Source organism: Antechinus flavipes, chromosome 2, assembly GCF_016432865.1.
Source record: "Antechinus flavipes isolate AdamAnt ecotype Samford, QLD, Australia chromosome 2, AdamAnt_v2, whole genome shotgun sequence".
In the NCBI taxonomy this organism is placed as follows: Eukaryota; Metazoa; Chordata; class Mammalia; order Dasyuromorphia; family Dasyuridae; genus Antechinus; species Antechinus flavipes.
This window is the reverse complement of record NC_067399.1, coordinates 582687686-582712132: the sequence shown is the minus strand read 5'-3', so window position 1 is coordinate 582712132 and position 24447 is coordinate 582687686. Positions and strand designations below refer to the sequence as shown.

General features: G+C 32.9%; 1 protein-coding gene across 1 annotated transcript in view; it reads left to right on the top strand.

The window, feature by feature from the left end:
- The window catches only part of LOC127551554 (cilia- and flagella-associated protein 43-like), a 212722-nt gene that overhangs the window by 64004 nt on the left and 124271 nt on the right, over window positions 1–24447 (top strand). The window contains exon 12 of the mRNA XM_051981358.1: window positions 8878–9026. Within this exon, the coding sequence (XP_051837318.1) occupies window positions 8878–9026 (149 nt within the window). The remainder of the gene's footprint in view (window positions 1–8877; window positions 9027–24447) is intronic.

Sequence of the window (24447 nt, the reverse complement as noted above, 5' to 3'; positions counted from 1 at the left end):
ATATATTTCGGAATTGCTGCTAGTCTTATGTATTTATGTATCTTAGCTACCAAACCCTTACAAGGAAATTTAGTACATTTAGAATGTATTGTGGAATGTGGCATAAGGTATTCCTCTAAGTGTAATTTCTGCTAAACTGCTTTTCAGTTTTCTCAACAGTTTTTTTTATCAAATAGGGAGTTTTTGTTGTTGGTTTTTTTTTTTTTTGCTTTGTTGAACACTGAATTGTTGACTTTCTTTTATTCTTTCTAGCCAGTTCCATTAAGACATCTCTTTTTTTTTAAACCAGTGCCAGACGTTTTGATAACTGCTTCTTTATAATATAATTTGAGTTCTAGAATTAATTCCCCCCCCATTCATCTCTGCTTCTTGATATTCTAAATCTTTTTTTTTTCAAATGAATTTTGTTATTAGGTCAATTTTTTGATGAAGTATGAGGTAATGTTGAAGGATTTGTGGGAAGGGCATTTGTTAGAGATTAGAGAAATAGGAAAGTTTGGGACAGCTGCTGTGGAGGATGAGATAGTGAATCTACCAAGGAAGAAAAGAATGGTTGCTTTCCTATAGTGAAGACCTACTTAAAATTAAAATTTATATTGGACCTAGTCAGCAGTTTCATGATTTCTTCTAGTTCAGTTTAGCAGCATATTAATAGGATTTAAGGAAGGTAGTGGGAATAATCTAGAGTTTTTGTTATTGGTTAATCATCCAATTGTGACTATTTCTTCATGACCCCGTGGGCCATAGAATGCCATTGCTGTTTGTGGGGTTTTCTTAGCAGAAATAATGGAATTGTTTTGCTATTTCCTTTTCCAGTGGATTAAGGCAAATAGAAGTTAAGTGACTTGCCCAGTGTCACACAGTAAATGTCTGAGGTCAAATTTGAATTTAGATCTTTCTGAGTAATCCTTCCTTAGCCTTTGGAATGTAGTTGTAATGATAGAATGAGGGAGCAAAGAGTTTGAAAGTAGAGAATAGAGGACAGTACAATTGTTTCTCCAAGAGGTTGAGATAAGAAAGAGAAGAGAGCATAGTCAGTTCAGGAATGATGGTTTAGGAAAGATCTGAGAAACAGAATAAAAGTTGAAATAAGAAGAAAAAACATTATTAAGATAGTAAGGCAGAAGGAAAGATGGTGTGATAAAAGATTATGATCAAATGAAAAAATTTCACAGTTCATAAGTAAATAACATGGAACATATATGGATTATTGCAAGATCAAGAGTATGACCATCTCTGTATATAGTTCAAGTCCTTAGTTTCCTCATGTATAATGAGAGGATTGGACAAGATTAGGAGTTTTTAACATTTCTATATCATATATCCCTTTGGTAATCTGGGTGAATTCCTTCTCAAAGTAATGTTTTTAAATACATATAATATGTAAAATTATCAAATTATAATTTAAATTAAATTGATTAAAATATTTAAATTACTAAAACTAATTTTATTTGAATGGAATTAAAAATATATATTTTAAAAACAAGCTCACAAACTATGGGTTAACAATCATTGGACTAGAGGAACACTTAAGGTCCCTTATTTAAAGCAACTACAATCATGTGATGTGATTATAGAGTAATAAAATTGATTACATAAGCCTCACATATTTCCAGTATATCTTCTGTGCATGACTTTCAATGATCCAATAAAACAACGATCACAAGTTTCCTTGTGGTTTAAGTAGGATTCATGATGTCTTTGTCATTATTCCAGTATATATGTACCCTGTCTCTATAGCTAATTCTTTTAAGCCTGACTCTTTTAAATATGTCTAGAAGGGAAGTCCTACAGGAAACAAGGGGTAAGAAATTACAGCTGAATTCATATTTCTCTCTTAACTTCCTTTCATTGTGTGTGACATTAGTAGGCACTTGGTCTTGGTAAGGAAAAATCTTATTTCAGTTAAGGGTGATTTGAAAAAAATCTTTAATAGGCCAAAGGGTAAATTTTTTAAAAAATAATTACTCATGTTATTAGCAAATGGGTTTAATGTGTAATCAATAATGCCTTATTCTAAATTAACTATGGTACAATTAGAGAGATTTTGTCTTTGCCTTGACAGAGCTAAGGAAGGAAGAGATTTATTCATTCATAGATCAAGAGTGTTAGTTATCAGAGTATCTGTAGAAACCAGGTTTCTTTTTCATTTTAGGGACTTTAGGGATTGGAGAGCTGAGGATGTTAGATGAAAATGTATAGGAAGGAAAGATGGATTTCATTGGTGATTACTGATCTCTTCTTTCTCTAATGGTCCCACACAATGACTTAGAACAGTTTGTCAATTAAAAAAAGAAATGGGTGTCAATAAGGATCCCTTTGGACTTAGAAAAGACTTGGAAAACCACGTATAAATATTCTCTTTTTTTAATCAATCAAACATTATCTTCTCTCATTCTGTGTTTTCTTTATTATAACTTTTATTGATAGAACCTATGCATGGGTAATTTTTTACAACATTATTCCTTGCACTCACTAATGTTCTGACTTTTACCTTCTCTCCCTGCACTTCCTCCCCTAAATGGCAGGCAATTTTATACATGTTAAATATGATACAGTATATCCTAGATATAATATATGTGTGCAGAACCATATACCGTTCTCTTGTTGCACAAGAAGAATTGGATTCAGAAGGTTAAAATAACCTGGGAAGAAAAACGAAAATGCAAACAATGCACATTCATTTCCCATTGTTCCTTCTCTGGGTGTAGCTGATTCTGTCCCTCATTGATCAATTGGAACTGAATTAGATCTTTTCTTTGTCGAAGATATCCACTTCCATCAGAATACATCAGAATACAGTATTTGTTGAAGTATATAATGATCACCTGGTTCTGCTCATTTCACTCATCATCAGTTCATGTAAGCCTTTCCAAGCCTCTCTATATTCATCCTGCTGGTCATTTCTTACAGAAAAATAATATACCATAACATTCATATACCACAATTTACCCAATTGAGGGGCATCCATTCAATTTCCAGTTTCTAGCCACTACAAAAAGGACTGCCACAAACATTTAGGCACATGCAGGTCCCTTTCCCTTCTTTAGCATCTCTTTGAGATATAACCTAGTAGTAACACTGCTGGATCAAAGGGTATGCACAGTTTGAAAACTTTGGGGGCATAATTTCAGATTGCTCTCCAGAATGGTTGGATTCATTCACAACTCCACCAACAATGCATCAGTGTCCCAGTTTTCCCGCATCCCCTCCAACATTCATCATTATTTTTCCCTGTCATCTTAGCCAGTCTGACAAGTGTGTAGTGATAGCTCAGAGTTGTCTTAATTTTCATTTCTCTGATCAATAGTAATTTGGAACACCCTTTCATATGAGTAGAAATAGTTTCAATTTCATCATCTGAAAATTGTCTATTCATATCCTTTGACCATTTATCAATTGGAAAATGGCTTGATTTCTTATAAATTAGAGTCAATTCTCTACATATTTTGGAAATGAGGCCTTTATCAGAACCTTTAACTGTAAAAATGTTTTCCCAGTTTGTTGCTTCCCTTCTAATCTTGTTTGTATTTGTTTTGTTTGTACAAAGGCTTTTTAATTTGATATAATCAAAATTTTCTATTTTGTCATCAATAATGACTTCTAGTTCTTCTTTGGTCACAAATTCCTTCCTCTTCCACAAGTCTGAGAGATAAACTATCCTATGTTCCTCTAATTTATTTATGATCCCGTTTTTTATGCCTAAATCATGGACCCATTTTGATCTTATCTTGGTGTATGGTGTTAAGTGTGGGTCCATGTCTAATTTCTGCCATACTAATTTCCAGGTTTCCCATCAGTTTTTGTCAAATAAGGAGTTCTTATTCCAAAAGTTATTGACTAATTTGTCCTGTGAACCCACTAATCATCTAATCTATTTCTTAGCCAGTACCCATTGGTTTTGATAACTGCTGCTTTATAATATAGTTTTAGATCTGGTACAGCTAGGCCACCTTAATTTTTTTTTTTCATTAGTTCCCTTGAAATTCTTGACCTTTTGTTATTCCAGATGAATTTTGTTGTTATTTCTAGGTCAGTAAAGTAGTTTCTTGGGAGTTTTATTGGTAATGCAATAAATAAATAGATTAGTTTAGGGAGTATTGTCATCTTTATTATATTTGCTCGGCCTATCCAAGAGTGCTTAATATTTTTCCAATTATTTAAATCTGACTTTATTTGTGTGGAAAGTTTTTTTTATAATTTTGCTCATATAAATCCTGATTTTCCTTTGGTAGGTAGAGTCCCAAATATTTTATGCTATTGATAATTATTTTGAATGGAATTTCCCTTTGTATCTCTTGCTGTTGGATTTTGTTGGCGATGTATAAAAATGCGGATTTTTATGTGGATTTATTTTGTATCCTGCAACTTTGCTAATGTTGTGAATTATTTCTAATAGCTTTTTAATAAAATCTCTGGAGTTCTCTAAGTATACTATCATATCATCTGCAAAGAGTGATAATTTGGTTTCCTCATTACCTACTCTAATTCCTTTAATCTCTTTCTCAACTCTTATTGCTGAGGCTAGCGTTTCTAATACAATATTGAATAATAATGATAATGGGCAACCTTGTTTCACTTCTGGTCTTACTGGGAATGGTTCCAGTTTATTCCCATTACATATGATGCTTATTGACGGTTTTAAATATATCCTCCTGACTATTTTAAGGAAAAGTCCATTTATTCCTATACTCTCTAGTGTTTTTATTAGGAATGGATGTTGGATATTATCAAAAGCTTTTTCTGCATCTATTGACATGATCATACAGTTTTTGTTACTTTGGTTATTGATATAATCAATTATGCTTATAGTTTTCCTAATATTGAACCAGCCCTGCATTCCTGGTATAAATCCTACTTGGTCATAGTGTATTATCCTGGGGATAATTTTCTGTAATCTGTTTGCTAATATTTTATTTAAGATTTTAGCATCAATATTCATTAGGGAGATTGGTCTATAGTTTTCTTTCTCTGTTTTCTTCCTACCTGGTTTAGGTATCAGTACCATGTCTGTGTCATAAAAGGAATTTGGTAGAACTCCTTCAATCCCTATTTTTTCAAATAGTTTATATAGCATTGGAGTTAATTGTTCTTTAAATGTTTGGTAGACTTCACATGTAAATCCATCTGGTCCTGGGGACTTTTTCTCAGGGAGTTGTTTAATGGCTTGTTCTATTTCTTTTTTTTCTGACCATAGATAGTTTTTATGGTGAAATAGAAGAACAGATTTCAAACCCTGAGGAGACTAAAAGAAGATCATCTCCACATGAAGCCCCATAGAGGGTGACTCTATTTCTTTTTCTAAGATGGGACTGTTTAACCAATTTACTTATTCCTCTGTTAATCTCCAGTATAGGCAAGCTATAATTTTGAAGGTATTCTTCCATTTCATTTAAGTTATCGAATTTATTGGCATAAAGTTGGGCAAAATAACTTCGAATTATTGCTCTAAATTCCTCTTCATTAGTGGCAAGTTCTCTCTTTTCATTTTTAAGACTAACAATTTGATTTTCCTCTTTCCTTTTTTTAATCAGATTTACTAAGGGTTTATCTATTTTGTTGGTTTTTTCATAAAACCAACTCTTAGTTTTATTAATTAGTTTTTTACTTTCAATTTTATTAATAATTATTAATTAATTAATTTTATTAATCTCTCCTTTTATTTTTAAAATTTAGAATTTAAAATTCAGTGTTTAGGCATTTTTAATTTGTTCCTTTCCTAACATTTTTAGTTGCAAGCCCAATTCATTGACCTTCTCTTTCTCTATTTTATGCAAATAGGACTCTAGAGATATAAAATTTCCCCTTATTACTGCTTTGGCTGCATCCTACACATTTTGGTATGACATCTCATTATTGTCATTTTCTTGGGTGAAGTTATTAATTATGTCTATGATTTGCTGTTTCACCCAATAATTCTTTAGTATGAAATTTAGTTTCCAATTATTTTTTGGTCTATTTTCCCCTGGCTTTTTTTTAATGAAATTTTCATTGCATCATGGTCTGAAAAGAATGTATTTGCTATTTCTGCCTTATTACATTTGAATTTTAGGCTGTTATGTCCTAATATATGGTCAGTTTTTGTATAGGTTCCATGAACTGCTGAGAAGAAAGTGTACTCCTTTCTGTCTCCATTTAGTTTCTCCAAAAATCTATCATATCTAACTTTTTTAGTATTCTATTTACCTCTTTAACTTCTCTCTTATTTATTTTTTGGTTTGATTTATCTAATTCTGAGAGTGCAAAGTTGAGATCTCCCACTATTACAGTTTTGCTATCTATTTCTTCTTGCAGCTCTCTTAATTTCTCTTTTAAGAATTTAGATGCTACACCACTTGGTGCCTATGTTTAATATTGATATTGATTCATTATCTATGCTACCCTTTAACAAGATATAGTGTCTTTCCTTATCTCTTTTAATTAGATCAATTTTTGCTTTTGCTTGATCTGAGTTCAGGATGGCTTCCCCTGCTTTTTTGACTTCACCTGAAGCATAGTAGATTCTGCTTCAGCCTTTTACCTTTACTCTGAATGTATTGCCCTGCTTCAAGTGTGTTTTCTCTAAACAACATATTGTAGGATTCTGGCTTTTAATCTAGTCTGCTATCCACTTATACATTATGGGGGAGTTTACCCCATTCACTTTTATGGTTAAAATTACTAATTTTATATTTCTTGCCTCTTGTTAAACTCGTGCTAATACTTTTCTCCTTTCCTTCCCTCTTGAGTAATCCTTATTGTGACTCCTCTATATTTGAATTATTTTTTTCTAGCTGCTTGTAGTATTTTTTCCTTGATCTGATAGTTCTGGAATTTAGCCACAATATTTCTTGGAGTTTTGATTTGGGGGTCTCTTTCAGAAGATGATCGAATAATTCTTTCAATGTCTATTTTACCTTCTGTTTCTATAACATCTGGGCAGTTCTGTTTGATTATTTCCTGGAAAATAGTGTCTAGGCTCTTTTTTTCATCATAATTTGTAGTAAGTCCAATAATTCTCAGATTCTCTCCTAGATCTATTTTCCAGGTCTGTTGTTTTCCCAAGACGGTATTTGACATTTTTCCCATTGTTTCATTTTTTTGGTTTTGCTTGACTGATTCTTGGTGTGTCCTCGAGTCATTCAATTCTGATATTTAATGAATTATTTTCTTTATTTACTTTTTTATTTCTTTTTGTAATTTTCCAGTTGAGTTTTTAAGTGAGTTATTTTGTCCTATGGAATTTTTTTCCATTTCATCAGTTTTATTTTTTAGAGAGCTATTTTCTTTTTCCAATTCACTAATTTTGTTTTCCTTGGAGTTGTTTATCTTTTCCAATTCATTAATTCTGTTTTTCAAGAATTTCATTTCTTTATCAACTCTCTCTTTAAATGAGTGGGATGACTTATCCAGACCCTCTTGCCAGGCTTCCCTTTCCTTTTCCCATTTTTCTTCTAGCTCTTTTGTAAGAGCCTTTTAAATTTCTTCTATGAGAGTCTTGTGTGTTGAGGACCAGATCATTCCCCACTTTGGGAATTCATCTGGATACAGTCTGTTTTTAGTCTCCTCAGAGTTTAAAGTCTGCTTTCTATCCATATAGAAGCTAGCAATAGTTAGAGCTCGTTTAAATTTTTTGCTCATTTTGTCAAAGAAGAATCAAAGAAAACAAACTAACCAAAAAAAAAAAAAAAAAACAAAACCCAATGCAGTCTGCTTTTTTTTGGGGGGGGTGGGGTGGGGCGGGGAGAGGCTGGATGGTATTACCGAGCTTCCTCTACAGGCTGAAGGGAACATCAGTGAGGCACTAGCAGGACAGCAATGGTTTCACTGTGTCTGGGCTCTGAGACTCTGAGAGTGTACTGAGACACTCCAGGTGGGTGTGGCCAGGTCCCGAGAGAGACCCAAACTTTTCAGGGTTATAGTCTTTACCCCCTGTGTTTATAGCTTCTCTGCTGATCTATTGGCTTGTTGCCAGGGCAAAGTAGCCACACTGTGGTAAAGTTCTCCCTGTAAAATGGCTGAGATCACACCCCCTCTCCCCTCAGGTCTGCTCAGTGTGAGCTGCCTGCCTTCCTCTGTCTGCAGTGCTGCTGCTGCCTGCCTTCACTTTGTGCCTGATCTAATCATCCCCACCCGCAAGCAAAAACAGACCTTTTCTGGTGAATTTCGAGGATATCTTCTGTTGGTAATTATTTGTGGTTTTTTTCAGTCAAACACTAATTCCAAGGTCATGAAATTATATTCTGAGAGGAAAGACCAAGCTTAAATAGATGTGTTTATCTTCTCTACCATCTTGGCTGGAAGTCTTCAATATTATCTTTTTTTGTATTTTTATTTTGTTAAATTTTGTTGAATTTCCAACTGCTCTCTAGAATATTGTAGGGCACATGTAGCTGTGGATTCTGTGCTTGATTTATGTAGGTTAATTTTTATTTTATATAGGTTAATATTAATAATGATTTTTAAATAATTTATGTACTATTATTGATATGATCAAGTTACTTTTATGTACCATTATTAATATTTTCATGTGATTAGATCTCTCAATAAAATTCATAACTCCTACTTTTTTGACAAAGGAATACTTTCAATACAAGTTGCACATCTCTTTGAATCCTTAGTCATTCACATCTCAAAAATGACAGTAGTAATAGTAAATTATAGTTACATAGTGTTTTAATGTTTACAAAGCACTTTAATATACATATTCATGAATTTCTCAAAACAACTGTATGGGATATGTAGTACAAGTAGTAGTACCTTTTTTTTAATGTGCTTTTTATTTATATTGCAATCCAGAGCCACCTATTTGCCCATTTAGTCTTTGCAAAGTCAGAGTAGAATTCTGACGTGAGTCTTTATGCTACAGCTAAAAATTTGGGGGTTTATTTCAACTAGGTAAATGATATGGCTTGCTGCCCTTCCTCACTTTCAGTCGCTGTGGGAACCAATGAAGGCTATATCCAATTCCTTGATGTAACTGATGTTAAATTACCTCAAGTTGCTCATAGTGTCTTCCTGACTCGATCTTCTATACAGCACGTTCAGTAAGTATAGCTGGAAATGAGTTCAATGTATAATACCTTGTATGATATGTTTACTGGGAATAACATGAATTTATGGTTTTGACATACTAGTTTTGGGCCAGGTGTTTTTTTCATTTCCAAGATTTTTTGGCCTCCATAGTTACTAGCTCTAGCTGAATGTTAAAGGAACATAATAGGCTTCTTCTTAGTAAGTATTATCATATTTTTCAGTGTATTGTTATAATTTTCTTCTTTAATTAAGGAAGTATTTTAAAATTAACATTAAACATTAAATGAAACTTTTTTTAACATTTGCCATTAACATTTTATTTTTTAATATTAAATTTTGAGATATTTCAAAATATCCTATTTTTTTTCTCTTGTGATATTCTCAGGTATTGATTATAGGGCACCATGATGTGATAATATATCTCCCTTTTATATCAAATTATGTTGACATTACATTTCACTCATGTCATTTTCTATGATTAAAAGATTCATTGTAATCTGTCGCATAATTTTAATTTGAATCAACTCTCTTATAATTGTTTTATTTTTAGTCCTGAACTCTTGCTCTCCCACCTTGCCCTTCTCCTTTCACATTGAGAAGGCAAGAAAATGGAAAAACTGCTATATATCATCAAGTAAAAACAAATTTCTACATTAGCCATGTTTAAGGGGAAAAAAAGAGGAGCAGCTACCTGGCGCAGTAAATAAAGCACTGGTTCTGGAGTTAGGACTATCAAATCCAGTCTCAAACACACTTCCTATCTATGTGACTGTCTTTTGCTTTTTTTTTTTATATCCCCAGAGCTTAACACAGTGCCTAACCTATTGAGGACACTCAATAAATCCTTATTGATTGACTGATTTACTACACAAAAATGTAATTAGTTTAAACTTGTTTTGCTCCCCATAATTGCTCACTCATGTTTTTCTTTTTTATGCTTCTTTTGACTCATGTATTTGTATGTCAGATTTTCTGCTCACCTCTAAAGTTTAATCAGGAATTCTTGAAAATATTCTGTTTCATTAGAGGTTCATTCCACTCCCCATCCTCCCTTACAGAATTATACTCAGTTTTTCTGAGTGAGGTATTCTTGGTTGTAAACCTAAATGCTTGCTTTGCCTTACAGATTGTCATTCCAAGTTCTATATTTCTTTATTAGTAGCCACTAAATCATGCATGATCCTGACTTTGACTCCTTGGTCCTAGAATTCTATATTTCTGGCTGTTGGAAATGTTTTCTCTTGACCTAGAAGACCTAAGCATGGGCATATTATTCTTAGGAGTTTAAAATGTAGGATTGCTTTCAGGAAGTAAACAGTGAATACTTATGATTTTTACTTTACTTTCTGGTTCTAATATATCTGGCCATTTTTCTTTTTGAAAAAAAAAGTTTTTTAACATTCATTTTTTTAAATGACTTCCAAGTTTTTTTACTTGGAACTTTATTTTTCAGCCCTTCCCCACCTAATGAGAAGAATATAAGTAATATAATATCAATTATATGTGTGAAATCATGCAAAGTATTTCCATATTTGCCATATTCCAGCCTCTTCCCCCTACCCCAAGCAAGAAAAATTAAGAAAATGAAAAAATTATGCTTTACTTAATGGTCTTTGAAGCCCACCTGGATAAACACAGAGATGAGCCAATTAGGAGGTACAAGCAGACTGTCTTTATTCAGATATCATCTCAGCAAGTGAGGCAGGAAGCGAGAGAGAATTCAGCTAAAAGCCGGCTATCTATGCTCCCTCTCTTCTGGGATTACCTGTGCCAAGCCACTCAGCATAATGCCATAGATGGAAACTGGGGAGGAGGCGTATGGAGTTGACATTGCATCAGAGGAGGAGATCTAGCAAGAGGACACGCCCCTCACCACCTCAAGGAGCCTATCAGGTTCCTATTCTCCTGTGTGGGACAATCTCTTGCCTTAGGGCTGCACCCTTTCTATTTCCTTGGGTCCCACCCTGCCCAAGCTGAAAGGCTATATGGCATATAAAGGTACATGGCTAATCTCAGAGAGAGGAATTTCTCTAACATTATTCTATTTTAAAATGATGAAATGATTTTAGAAAGGCCTGGAAAGATTTACATGAACTTAAGCTGAGCAGACAGTAATAATAAGATTGTGTGACGATCAACTATGACAGACTTGGGTTCTTCTTGGCAGTTCAGTGATCCAAGGTAATCTCTATAAACTTTTGATGGAAAAATGCCATCTGCATCCAGAGAGAGAACTATGGAGACTGAATGTAAATCAACACAAGCAATGTCCACTTTTTTTTTCTTTTTCTTATATTTTTTCTCTCAGTTTTTTTCTTTTTATTCTGATTTTTCTCTCAACAATAATATATTTATATAATAAGTATGTAAACAATGAATGTTCCTGTATAACCAAAAAAAGTTTTTTGCATGAAACTGAGGAAAATAAAAATGAAAAAAAAAAATGTTCTGCTTCTCTCACTTCACTTTGCATTCAGTGATCTGTTCTTTTTCTTTCTTGTTGATGAAAGTTTAATATAAATTTTCTCCCTAGGACTGCTTTGGCTACAACCCAAAAGTTTTGTTATGCCGTCTTATTATTGTTATTTAATTTAACAAAATTAGGTATTGTTTCTATGACTTTTACTTTGACTCACTAATTTTTTGAGTCCTTTGGAATTTTCTTGGATAATTTTATTAATGAGAATAACATTCACAGTTGATTATTATATAATGTTGCTATATTATGTACAATATACTTCTGGTTCTGCTCATTTTACTTTGCATTAGTTTGTGTAAGCCTTTTCAGGTTTTTCTCAAATCTTCCTGCTAGTCATTTCTTATAGCACAATAGTATTGCATCACAATCATATACTTGTTTAGCCATTCCCCAGTTGATTCACATTCCCTCAGTTTTCAATTCTTTGCTACCATAAAAAAATGCTATAAATATTTTTACTCAAATAAGTAATTTTCTTTTTTACTTAATCTCTTTGGGATAGAGATTGAATAGTAGTATTTTGGGCTCATAGGGTCACAATTTTATAGCCCATTTCAGCATAGTTGAAAATTGTTCTCCAGAATGGTTTACAAGCTCAGTGTATCAGGGTACCAATTTTTCCATATACTCCCCAGCATTTGACATTTTCCTTTCCTATCATGTTAACCAATCTGATAAGTTAAAAAAATTATATTTCTGTAATTAGCAATTTAGAACTTTTTTCACATGATTATTGATAGCTTTGATTTCTTCTTCTGAAAATACCTGTTCATATCTGTCAACCAGATATATCAATTAAGGAATGACTTTTATTTTTATAATTTGTCTCAGTTCCCTATATATTTGAGAAGTGAAGCCTTTATCAGAGAAACTTGCTTTAAACTCCCCTCCCTGATTTCCTAGTTTCTTTCTAATTTTAGCTGTATTTGTGAAAACTTTTTAAATTTAATATAATCCAAATTATTCATTTTATTGATATGATTCAGGGTAAGGTATACTCAGTAAACTTTGTAAGTTTCTGATTCAGGTCAGCTTATTCCTAGTTGGCAGTTTCAGTAGTGACAGCACTGCCAGATAACACCTGTTCCCGCCCCCTAAAGTATACAGGGATCTCCTGGGATATCTTTCTACCCCATTGCTTCCTATCCTAGTCTTTATCCTTTTTCAGTTCCTTCAGTACTAGAATGCCAGATCCTGTCCTTAGTTTCTAAAAACATCTCTGTCTCTCTAAATTGACTTGGGCTAGAAAAATGATTCACTGTGACTTTAAAAAATATTTTTCCCTGATCATTACTTGATCTAGTGAATTTTCTATATTTTTATGGAGGAGATATGATGAAGAAATATGTTTCTTTTACATCTTCATACTCCACTATTTAAACTATATTTCCTTTTGTATCACTCTCTTGATTAGGCAAACAAGTCATTATTGAATTATCATTCTCCTGTATACTTGATGTGTATGATTTGCAAAATATCCACTAAATTTATACATAGTCAGCTTTGAATTGTAAAGGATATAATCTATTACTTCAAGATACTTCCTTTCTCTGTAGCTAGGTACTTCCTCAATCAGTTGAATTCCTATACTTGACTTCTGGCTGAGAGGATCCCTTGTTTTTGAACTAAGAATAGAATTACTATATTTTCTTGCCCCAAGTCCTGCTACTAGAGATTCCTGAGGATTCTAGTATCACACATCATTTTTCTAGTACATATCAACCATAATAAAAAGCATCTAAAGCAAAATCTCCTTGCTCAGTCCCATCCTGTCCCAATCAAAGAATAATTTTATCTGTATCAGACTTTGTTTACATAACATTTTAGGTGGTTTGATTCTTCTTTCCCAACCCTTTCTAAGATACCTATGACTCATAAGCATGATTATATTACCTAATCATTAAATGTGACCATGGAAAAGTCATTTATCTATTTTGAGTCTCTAGACTTGAATCTGAGAGCTGTGGTTTCAAATACTGCCTCAGAAAAATTCCTAACTCTTGTGATCATTGGCAAGTCAGAATTTCAGAACATTAGTTTTCTCATGAGTAAAATGGGGATATTGTAAATGACAAAAACCTGCAGCATTTTTACTTACAAAACAAAACAAAATGGACTGACAAAGAATTGGATAAGACTCAAGAACACCTACTTTATTATCTTTCATGTACTAGCACTAATCATCATCATCATTATTTGATATCATCATCATCATTTCTATAGAGAAGTTTGAGTTAAAAATGCATTTCTGGAAAGGTTAATCTATAGTTTCAGACTAGATCCATTTCTGGTGAGGTTTCATTCCTGAAATCCATTTTTTTAAATTAGTAATTTGGTGAATTTGATCAGCCCTCCCCCTTTAATCAAAGGAATAAAATTAGAAAAGAAATAAGGATAAGTGATGGCAGTTTTCCCATCATCTCAAAAACATATAGGTACTGTATCCTGGAAGTATGCAAGAATAAGCTCCTCTAACCCATTTATATCTTTTAAGGACAAAACATTAATAATCATCATCATGAAGAGAGGATAATTTTCAAAAGTTATTTTTTAGACTTTTGACATACATTTCTTCAAAATTATTTCAGAATCTATTTTGAGTTCTATTCCTGTGGAAAAGGAGATGGGGTCCACATTGTTTCAGAAAACAGAACTAAAAGTAGAAGATAAATTAAAATTCAGTTGACTATACAAAGTCCTACTGTTCCACTGTCTTATTACTAACTAGAGATAATTTGGGGTTCTTCATGGCTGTCCATGGATCACAAAATCTGGCAAATAAAGGATCTAGCCATAGGCCAGTAAATTTTCCAAGGATCAGCCTAAATAAGTATAGAGCTAAATAAGCTGGTCATCTGATAATGAATTCTTTGGCCATGATAATCCAAAATCAAAAGAAAAATACAAAATGACTCTCAGTCCTTTGCAAATGTTTTCTTTTTCTACAGTGACAGAGTAACAAAAAGGGGGCACAGAGGTTACTAATTATAGTGCAATTTTTAATCATTCTATGACTTTACCAATTAGCCAATAGACATAACAACAAGCCTTATTCTTGTTATTCTTATGTATAGCTCATATATGAGCTCTGAAGATCCTTATCCCCAACTCTCATTCTTACAAGTAAGTCTCAGGTTCCAGACTTGACTACATTTTCCTCTTAGGATTTTAAGGCTATTCCTGAAGGGCCAGGAATAAATTCTTCTTTATTTATTTATTTGTTTATTTATTTATTTATTTTTAAATAACTTTATTGACAGAACCCATGCCTGGGTAATTTTTTACAACATTATCCCCTTGTTGTAGAAAAATTACCCTGGCATGGGTTCTGTCAATAAAAAGTTATTACAAAATAAAATAAAATTAAAAAAAAATTATCCCTTGCATTCACTTCTGTTCCGATTTTTCCCCTTCCTCTCTCCATCCCCTCCCCGAGATGGCAAGCAGTTCTTTACATGTTAAATAGGTTACAGTATATCCTAGATACAATATATGTGTGCAGAACCGATCAGTTCTCTTGTTGCACAGGGAGAATTGGATTCAGAAGGTATAAATAACCTGGGAAGAAAAACAAAAATGCAAATAGTTTACATTCATTTCCCAGTGTTCTTTCTTTGGGTGTAGCTGCTTCTGTCCATCCTTGATCAATTGAAACTGAGTTAGATCTTCTCTTTGTCAAAGAAATCCACTTCCATCAGAATACATTTTCATACAGTATTGTTGTTGAGGTATATAATGATCAGGAGCAAATTCTTTTACTGTCATTGCTCAAATCCCATTATATAGTTTCCTCCCCCTACAGTTAGCTGCCAGTAATTAACACTTATTTCATTTAACCAATTGAGATCAATTAGCTTTTTACAAGCTAATGTAATAATAAGAGAAATACAGACATTTCTCCTATCACCTAGGGACACTTCCCTATATCCCCTCAGTCTCTGGGGAGAATATAGTCAGACTTTATTAAGTTTCTAAATTTGGCCCAACAAACATACTTCCTACTGCAACGTGACTGGTATGTCCACATCTCTGCTACTCTGGGCTCGTCGGGGTAGGTCACTTGGGATTGCATTCCTCACTGGCTTCCAGCAAATCTTAGCTTCGACTTCTCTCTTAGATCTTCTGGTGACTTAATCTGACATTGAGAAACTTACAAGAGGGTAACCAATACTAATCTCCTTCATTTAAAACAACATATATATCAGTGACAGAAGCATCAGGCAGGTGATGTGCTCTCATCTTCCTGAAATTCCAGGTGACATAGAAAGGCTCTGTTGTCTTCTCCTCACCCAGAGGTTCACAGTTATTCATCCCCTAATGCCAGCCAGTCTAGAAAAATGCCAGTATCAACCAGCTTGCCCTGACTTGATAATGCTTTTTGAATGTCTCCTGGTTTTGCCCATGAATCTAATCTAAATTCTATCTATGTGTCACAGGTTTAGCAGGTTATAACCAGCAACAGAATGTCTGAACATGCTTCTAAGTAGAGAGCAGAGCACACCCTCAAAAAAAATCTCATGCCAGGAAGTCTTCTTTGTCTTTTGTATGCAGCATTACCTACCTTCTCATTCTTTTATACACTCAACATTCTTGTTACCAACAAAACTGGAAGAAAAAATGAAGTTACAGATAAATGAAAGATTGACTTCCTGAGAGAAGCAAATAAAAGGAGTTGGTTTTATTTTATACCTAAAGGCAACAGCAAAAATATTTCATGAAATATTTGGTCATCTTGTAATCAGTGGTCAGGATAAATTATATCCACAAAAAGAACAGCATAAAAATCATTGCAGTTTAGTTACCAACAATGTGAAGACTGAGGAGATTTTTGCAGATCCTATTGTCTGAATGAAAGTAGCATATGCTTTGATACTCAGTGACTTTAATATGAAGACAGAAATAGCTGAGAATGGCCAAAAATGTTGAAAAATATAGATAAGGAAAACGGAATGAGAGACAATTCTTATAGTTTACAAAAGCTTCATGTTCATACATGGTGAATATGTTTTTTGATTAATATGCTTTCCTTATAAATTATGTTGGGAGAGAAAAATCAGAATAAAAAGGAAAAACCGCAAGAGGAAAAAAAAAGAAGGGGGGAAAAGTGAACATAGCATGTGTTGATTTACATTCATTCTTCATAGGTCTCTCTCTGGATGCAGATTTTTCTATCCAAGTTTATTGGAATTGCCTTGGATCTTTGAATTACAGAGAAGAATCAAATCTTTCATAGCTGATCATAGCACAATCTTGCTGTTACTGTCTACAAGTATTACTTGTTTTTCTCAGCATCAGTTCATGTAAATCTTCCAGCTTTTTCTAAAATCAGTTTGTTGATCATTTTTTATAGAACAATAATATTCCATTATTTTCATATATCATAATTTATTCAGCCACTCCCCAATTGATGGGCATCTACTCATTTTCTAATTCTTTGTCACCACAAAAAAGTGCTGTTAGAAACATTTTTGCACATATGGATCCTTTTCTATCATTTATATTTTCCTTTGAATACAGACCAAGTAGTAGCATTGTTGGATCAGAGTATGTACAGTTTGATAGCTCTTAAGGCATAGTGGCTCTCTAGCATGGTTGAATCATTTCACAACTCCATCAACAATGCATTAGTGTCTCAGTTTTCCCACATCCCCTCTAACATTTATCATTATCTTTTTTTGTCATCTTAGCCAATTTGAGAGGTGTGAGATGGTATTTCAGAGTTGTCTTAATTTGCATTTTTCTAATAAATAATGATTTAGAGCATTTTTTTCATATGACTATAGATGGCTTTAATTCCATCATCTGAAAATTATCAGTGGATAGCCTTTGACCATTTATGATTTGGGGGATCACTTGTATTCTTATAAATTTGACACAGTTCTTTGTATATTTTAGAAATGAGGCCTTTATTAGAAATACTGGCTGTAAAAATTTTTCCCCAGCTTTGTACTTTTAATCTTGTTTGTGTTGGTTTTGTGCAAAAATTTTGCACTTCATAATGTGCTCCAGTTCTTTTTTGGTCATAAATTCCTCCCTTCTCCAAAGATCTGATACATGAATTATCCCTTGTTCTCCTAATTTACTTTTGTTTTCACCCTTTATATCCAAATCATGCACCCATTTTCACTTTATTTTAGTATGGGATGTTTCTGACATATGCTAAATTTCTGACATATTATTTCCCAGTTTTCCTAGCAATTTTTGTAAAATAGTGAGTTCTTATCCCAGAAGCTGAAGTTTTATCAAATACTATATAACCATAGTCATTGATTATTGTGTCACATGTATCTAACTTATTCTACTGGTCTACCATTCTATTTGATTAGTCAGTACCAAATGATTTTGATGATTGCTGCTTTATAACATACTTTTATATCTAGTACTACTGGCCACCATCCTTTGTATTTTTCTGTTCATTAATTATTTTGATATTCTTGCACTTTTTTTTCTTCTGGATGAATTTTGTTATTATTTTTTGTAGTTATATAAAATAATTTTTGGCAGTTTGATTGATATGACACTGAATAAGTAGATCAAAATATGAGCAAGTGATTTTTCCAGTTGTTTAGATCAGACTTTATTTGTATGAGAAGTGTTTTGTAATTGTGTTCGTATATTCCTGGGTTTATCTTGACAGGTGCATTTTATCTACAATTATTTTAAATGAGATTTGTCTATCTCTTGCTGCTAGGCTTTGTCAGTAATATTTAGAAATGCTGATGATTGGTGTATTTTTATTTTATATCCTGCAACTTTGCTAAAGCTGTTGTTTCAAGTAGGTTTTTGGATGATTCTCTAGGATTCTCTAAATGTATCATCATATCATCTGCAAAGAGTGATTGTTTTTTCTCCTCATTGCCTATCCTAATTAATTTCTTTTTCTTATTGCTAAAGCCAACATTTTTAATACAATATTGAATAATAGTAGTAATAATGGACATCCTTGTTTCAACTCTGATCTTATTGGGAATGCATATAGCTTCTCTCCATTATAAATAATGCTTGCTGATGGGTTTTAGATAAATGCTGCTTATCATTTTAAGAAAAACTCCTTTTATTCCTATGCCCTCTTGTGTTTTTAATTGGAATGGGTGCTGTATTTCATCAAAAGCTTTTTCTGCATCTATTGAAATTATTATGTAATTTCTGTTAGTTTTGTTATTGATATGGTTAATTTTGGTAATAATTTTTCTGATATTGAACCAGCCCTGCATTACTGGTAAAAATCCCAGTTAGTCATAGTGTATTATCTTGCTGATAAGTTGCTGTAATCACTTTGCTAATATTTTATTTAAAATTTTTGCATCAGTATTCATTAGGAAGATTGGTCTGTAATTTTTTTTTTCTCTTTGGCTCTTCATGGTTTAGGTAACAGCACCATATTTATATCATAGATGGAATTTGGTGGGACTCCTTCTTTACCTATTTCTCCAAATTGATTTACATAGTATTAGAATTAAATTAAATATTTGGTAGAATTCATTTATAAATCCATCTGGCCCTGGAGATTTTTTCTTAGGGAATTCGCTGATGGCTTGTTCAATTTGTTTTTTCTAAAATGGGACTATTTAAGTAATTTAATTCCTCTTCTGCTAATCCTGGCAATTTATATTTTTATAAATATTCATCCATCTCAATTACATCACCAGATGTGCTGGCATACAGTTGAACAAAATAGATCCTAGTTATTACCTTAATTTCTTTTTCTTAGTTTCAATTTTATTGATCTCTTATTTGAGTTTCAGAATTTCTAATTTAGTATTTAATTGGGATTTTAAAATATGTTCTTTGTCTAGCTTTTTTAGTTGCATGCCCAGTTCATTGATCTACTCTTTATTTTATTCATGTAACTATCTAGAGATATGAAATTTCCCTTAAGAACTGCTTTGACTGTATCCCATAGGTTTTACTATGTTGTCTCATTATTGTCATTCTCTTGGATGAAATTACTGATTGTGTCTTTGATTTGTTGTTTGACCTACTCATTCTTTAGAATTAGATTATTTAATTTCCAATTGTTTTTTAGTGTACTTTTCCTTTTATTATTATTATTATTTTTAATAACTTTTTATTGATAGAACGCATGCCAGGGTAATTTTTTACAGCATTATCACTTGCATTCACTTCTGTTCCGATTTTTCCCCTCCCTCCCTCCACCCCTTCCCCCAGATGGCAAGTAGTCCTTTACATGTTGAATGGGTTGCAGTATATCCTAGATACAATATATGTGTGCAGAACCGAACAGTTTTCTTGTTGCACAGGGAGAATTGAATTCAGAAGGTATAAATAACCCAGGAAGAAAAACAAAAATGCAAGCAGTTTATATTCATTTCCCAGTGTTCTTTCTCTGGGTGTACCTGCTTCTGTCCATCTTTGATCAATTAAGGCTCTCTTTATCGAAGAGATCCACTTCCATCAGAATACATCCTCAGACAGTATCATTGTTGAGGTATATAATGATCTCCTGGTTCTGCTCATTTCACACAGCATCAGTTCATGTAAGTCTCGCCAGTCCTCTCTGTATTCATTCTGCTGGTCATTCCTTACAGAACAGTAATATTCCATAACATTCATATACCACAATTTACTCAACCATTCTCCAATTGATGGACATCCTTTCATTTTCCAGCTTCTAGCCACTACAAACAGGGCTGCCACAAATATTTTGGCACATATAGGTCCCTTTCCTTTCTTTAGTATCTCTTTGGGGTATAAGCCCAGTAGAAATTTAGTGTACTTTTCCAAGGAATTATTGAATATAATTTTTATTGCCTCATGGTCTAAAAAGGAAGCATTTACTATTTCTGCCTTTCTAAATTTGATTGTGAGATTTTTATGCCCCAATGTATGGTCAATTTTTGTGTAGGTGGAACGTACTGCTGAGAAAAAGATGTGTTCATTTCTGTCCCTATTCAGTTTTCTTCAGAAGTATATCATATCTAAGTTTTCTGGGATTCTATTAACCTCCCTAGTTTCTATTTTGTTTATTTTGTGGTTAGATTTATTTAATTCTGCAAGGGGGTTGTTGAGATCCCCCACTAATAGAGTTTTGCCATCTCTTTCTTCCTGTAACTGGCTTAACTTCTCTAAGAATTTGGATGCCTTACTACTTGGTGCATATATACCTTTAGTATAGATACTATTTCATTGTCTATGGTACCTTTTAACAAGATGTAGTTTCCTTCCTTCTCTCTTTTAATTAGATCTGTTTTTGTTTTTGCTTTATCTGAGATCAGAATTGCTACCTTACCTCTGCTTTTTTTTTTTCATTTTAGCTGAAGCATAATAAATTCTTCTCCAGCCTTTTACCCATCCTCTGTATGTATCTCTCTGTAGATGTGTTTCTTGTAAAAAACATATTGCAGTTGGTACCCCTGATTTTTTTTTACTTCAACTGAAACATGATAAATTCTGTTCCAGCCTTTTACCTTTATTCTGTATGTGTCTCTCTGTGTCAAATGTATTTCCTGTAAACAACATATTGTAGGATTCATGCTATTAATCCAGTCTGCTATCTACTGGCATTTTATGGGAGATTTCATCCCATTTACACTCACAGTTATGATTACCAGCTCTGTATTTCCTTCCATCCTATGTTCTCCTCTGTCTATATTTTTGTTCTCTTTCTACCTATCCCTCCTTAGTAGTATTTGGTTTCTAAATTGCCTCTACTTTATCCTGCCTTCTTTTCTTTCCACTCCTTCCCTTTTCTTTCCCCTTTCTCCTCCTACTTCCTTAAAGGATAAAATAAATTTCTATACCCAACAAAGTAATTATGTTATTTCCTCTTTGAACCCAAACTGATGACATTAAGCTTCAGACAACGCTCATCCCTCTCCTTTCTTTCCCTCTATTTGATAGATCTTTTGTGCCTCTTCATATAATCTAATTTGCCCCATTTTACCTCCCCTTTTCTTTTCTCCCAGTATTATCCTTTTTCTATTTCTTAATGTCTTTTTTTGTTTATATCATCATATCAGAGTTCATTCTTATCCACATTTTTCATCCATGTATGCCCCTCTGTCTCAATAATAGATATAACTCTCAAGAATTACAAATGTCATTTTCTGATCTAGGGCTATAAACAGTTTAAACATTAAATAGTATTTTTCCTGTTTTACCTTTCTATGCTTCTCTTGAGTCCTATGTTTGAAGATCAGCTTTTCAATAGGAATAATTGAAAATCTCTTATTTCATTGAAGATCCATCTCCTCCCCTGAAAAAATGATGCTCAATCTCAGTGTGTAGTTGTAACTATATGTCCTTTGCCTATCAAAATATGGTATTCCAGACCCTCTGATCTTTACTATAGAAACTGTTAGATCTTGTTTAATCCTGACTGTACTTATTGATATTTGAGTTGTTTTTGTCTGGCAGCTTGTTGTATTTTTTCCTTGAGATTATAATTCTGAAGTTTTGCAACAATGTTCCTTAGAGTTTTCCTTATTTTCCTTTTTCCAGAGATACTTGATAGATTCTTTCAATGACAATTCCCCCCACTGATTCTCGTATATCAGGGCAGTTTTCTTTGATGATCTTTTGTAGAATTCTATCCAGGTTCTTTATTTGGTAATGGCCTTCATGTGAACCATTAATTTAAAAATTGTTTTTAATTATTAAAATAAAGAATGTATTGTTATCATATTACTTATATTATTATTATTATATAAATATTTGTGTATAATATATTTATACAATATAATAAATGAAAATAACATAATATGAAAATATCATATATAAAGTATAATTATAATAAATATATTCACAAATATATTTATAGATTTTTAAAAATAGATATATAAATATAATAATAAATATGTAATGAAATATAATTATAATAAAATTATATAAAATGAAATTTATAAAAAATTATTAATTATTAAACAATTAAAATTATTTAAAATTAAAATCTCCTAGATCTGTTTTTCCAACTAAGTATTTTACATTTTCTTCCATTTTTCATTCATTTTCATTTGTTTGATTGATTCCAGATGTCTAATAGAGTCATTAGCTTCCATTTGCCCCATTTTAGTTCTTAATGTGTGATTTTCTTCAGTAAGATTTTTTTTATCTCTTTTTCCATTTGATTAATAATACTTTTCAAGGTGGTGTTTTTTCTCAGTGTGTTTTTTTTCTTTTTGCCTATTGTGTTTTTTAAGGAATTGATTTCTTCAGTGGATTTTTAAAAAAATAATTGCTTTCTTCAGTTAATTTTTTCCTTCCTTTTCCAAGCTGTTGACTCTCTCTTACATAACTCTCATTTAATTTCTCATTTTCTCTTCTACCTCTCTTATTTGTCTTTTAAAATCTTTTATGAGCACTTCCAAGAAGTCTCTTTGGGGTTGAGACCAATTCATATCACTCTTTGAGATTTCCTCTGTAGTCATTTTGTTCTTGTCTGAGTTGATGTTTTGGTCTTCCCTGCACCATAGTAGCTTTTTTTTGGTTAATTTTTTTTGTGTTTCTTGTTCATTTCCTTTTCTTCCTTTTCTTTTTTAAAATTTCTTTTGTACCTGTTATGGCCAAACTCTGCTCTTGGGGTAAAAGGAGTGCTATCATAAGTTTCCCATGAAGCTCAGAACCTTGACTTTGAGGGGCCACCAGGCAGTAGCTCTACCTATTCTTTCCAGGAAACAGCCTGGTTTCTCTAGCTGGAAATTTGCCTTCTGAGCTGTTATTGGAGGTTGCCCCACTGATCTGCTCTATTACTGAGCCGGGACTGAGAGTCTCAGTTGGTGATCTGCTTGATTAAGACCCTCTCACTGATGTTCCCAGACACTATCTGAGCTGGACTGAATACCTCTTTCACTCCAGTGAAACTGAGCTTTCTTGAAATCCTTCCAATCTATCCTGAGCTGAAGAGTGGTTTCATTTCAACAGATTCTGTTCAGAGGATTGCTTCCATATGGTTTTCAAGGGAAACAAGAAGAGCTCAAGGAGCTTCCTGACTTCACTATTATTTTGGTTCCACCTCTGGAGCTTGAATATGACTTTTGAGAAAAGAATTAGTACTGGACATATCACTGAATAACATCATGAGTAGAAACATAAATATTTTGAGATTAGAATAACCATCATACTAAATTAGAGATCATTCAAATACCTTCAAATACCCTAACTTTCCAGTTTCTCAGTCTCAAATGCTTTGACCACCTACTCTTATCTCAACCATATACAAAGAGTACACATTCTATACCTTAGTGTTAATCATAAATCCCCTACTCCTAAATGATTAAAAAACACACATGCACCAATTTCCTACAATCAGTAAACATTTACCAAGTTCCTACTATGATTTCATTCATTGTGCCAAGAACTATGGATCCACAGAAAGCCATGAAGCAATCCCTGCCATGAGTTGTATACATTCTATGCTTTAGAAATCTGGTCATAACAAGTCATTTTTATCTCTTCCTCACCTCATATTTTACTAAGAGAATAGAGGCTGTGCACTATGAACTTCATTTCAAACTCCTTCACATCATTCTCCATTTTCACCTTCACTATAATAAAGACCTGGTCCATTTTTCTGCCAAGGCCAAGACTTCTCTGTACTATTAACCACAGATCCTCCCAACTTCCCCAGAAAATTGCTTCCATAATAAAATTTTCTCTCTCATTTTGGATATCTTTTGTAATGCCTTTTTGGTTTACCTTCTGTATAATTCTCATATTACCTAATTGTTTGCATACTATCTCATCCACTAAAATATAAACTTCTTGAGAGTATGGACTGCATTTTTTTTTGCCTTTTTCCATAGTACCAGCACTTAGCCTAGCAACTGATACACTGTGAGTGTGTAATAAAACAGACATATGGTCACCAAAGTCGTTTATCCCTGTCATGGAGGGAATCTAATATAGTATCTAGGATGAAGAGGGATTCCCTGTCAATATTGAGGCTTCTTATCGTTGTTGTAGTTCCTACTTTATTTTTAAAGAATGACATCATG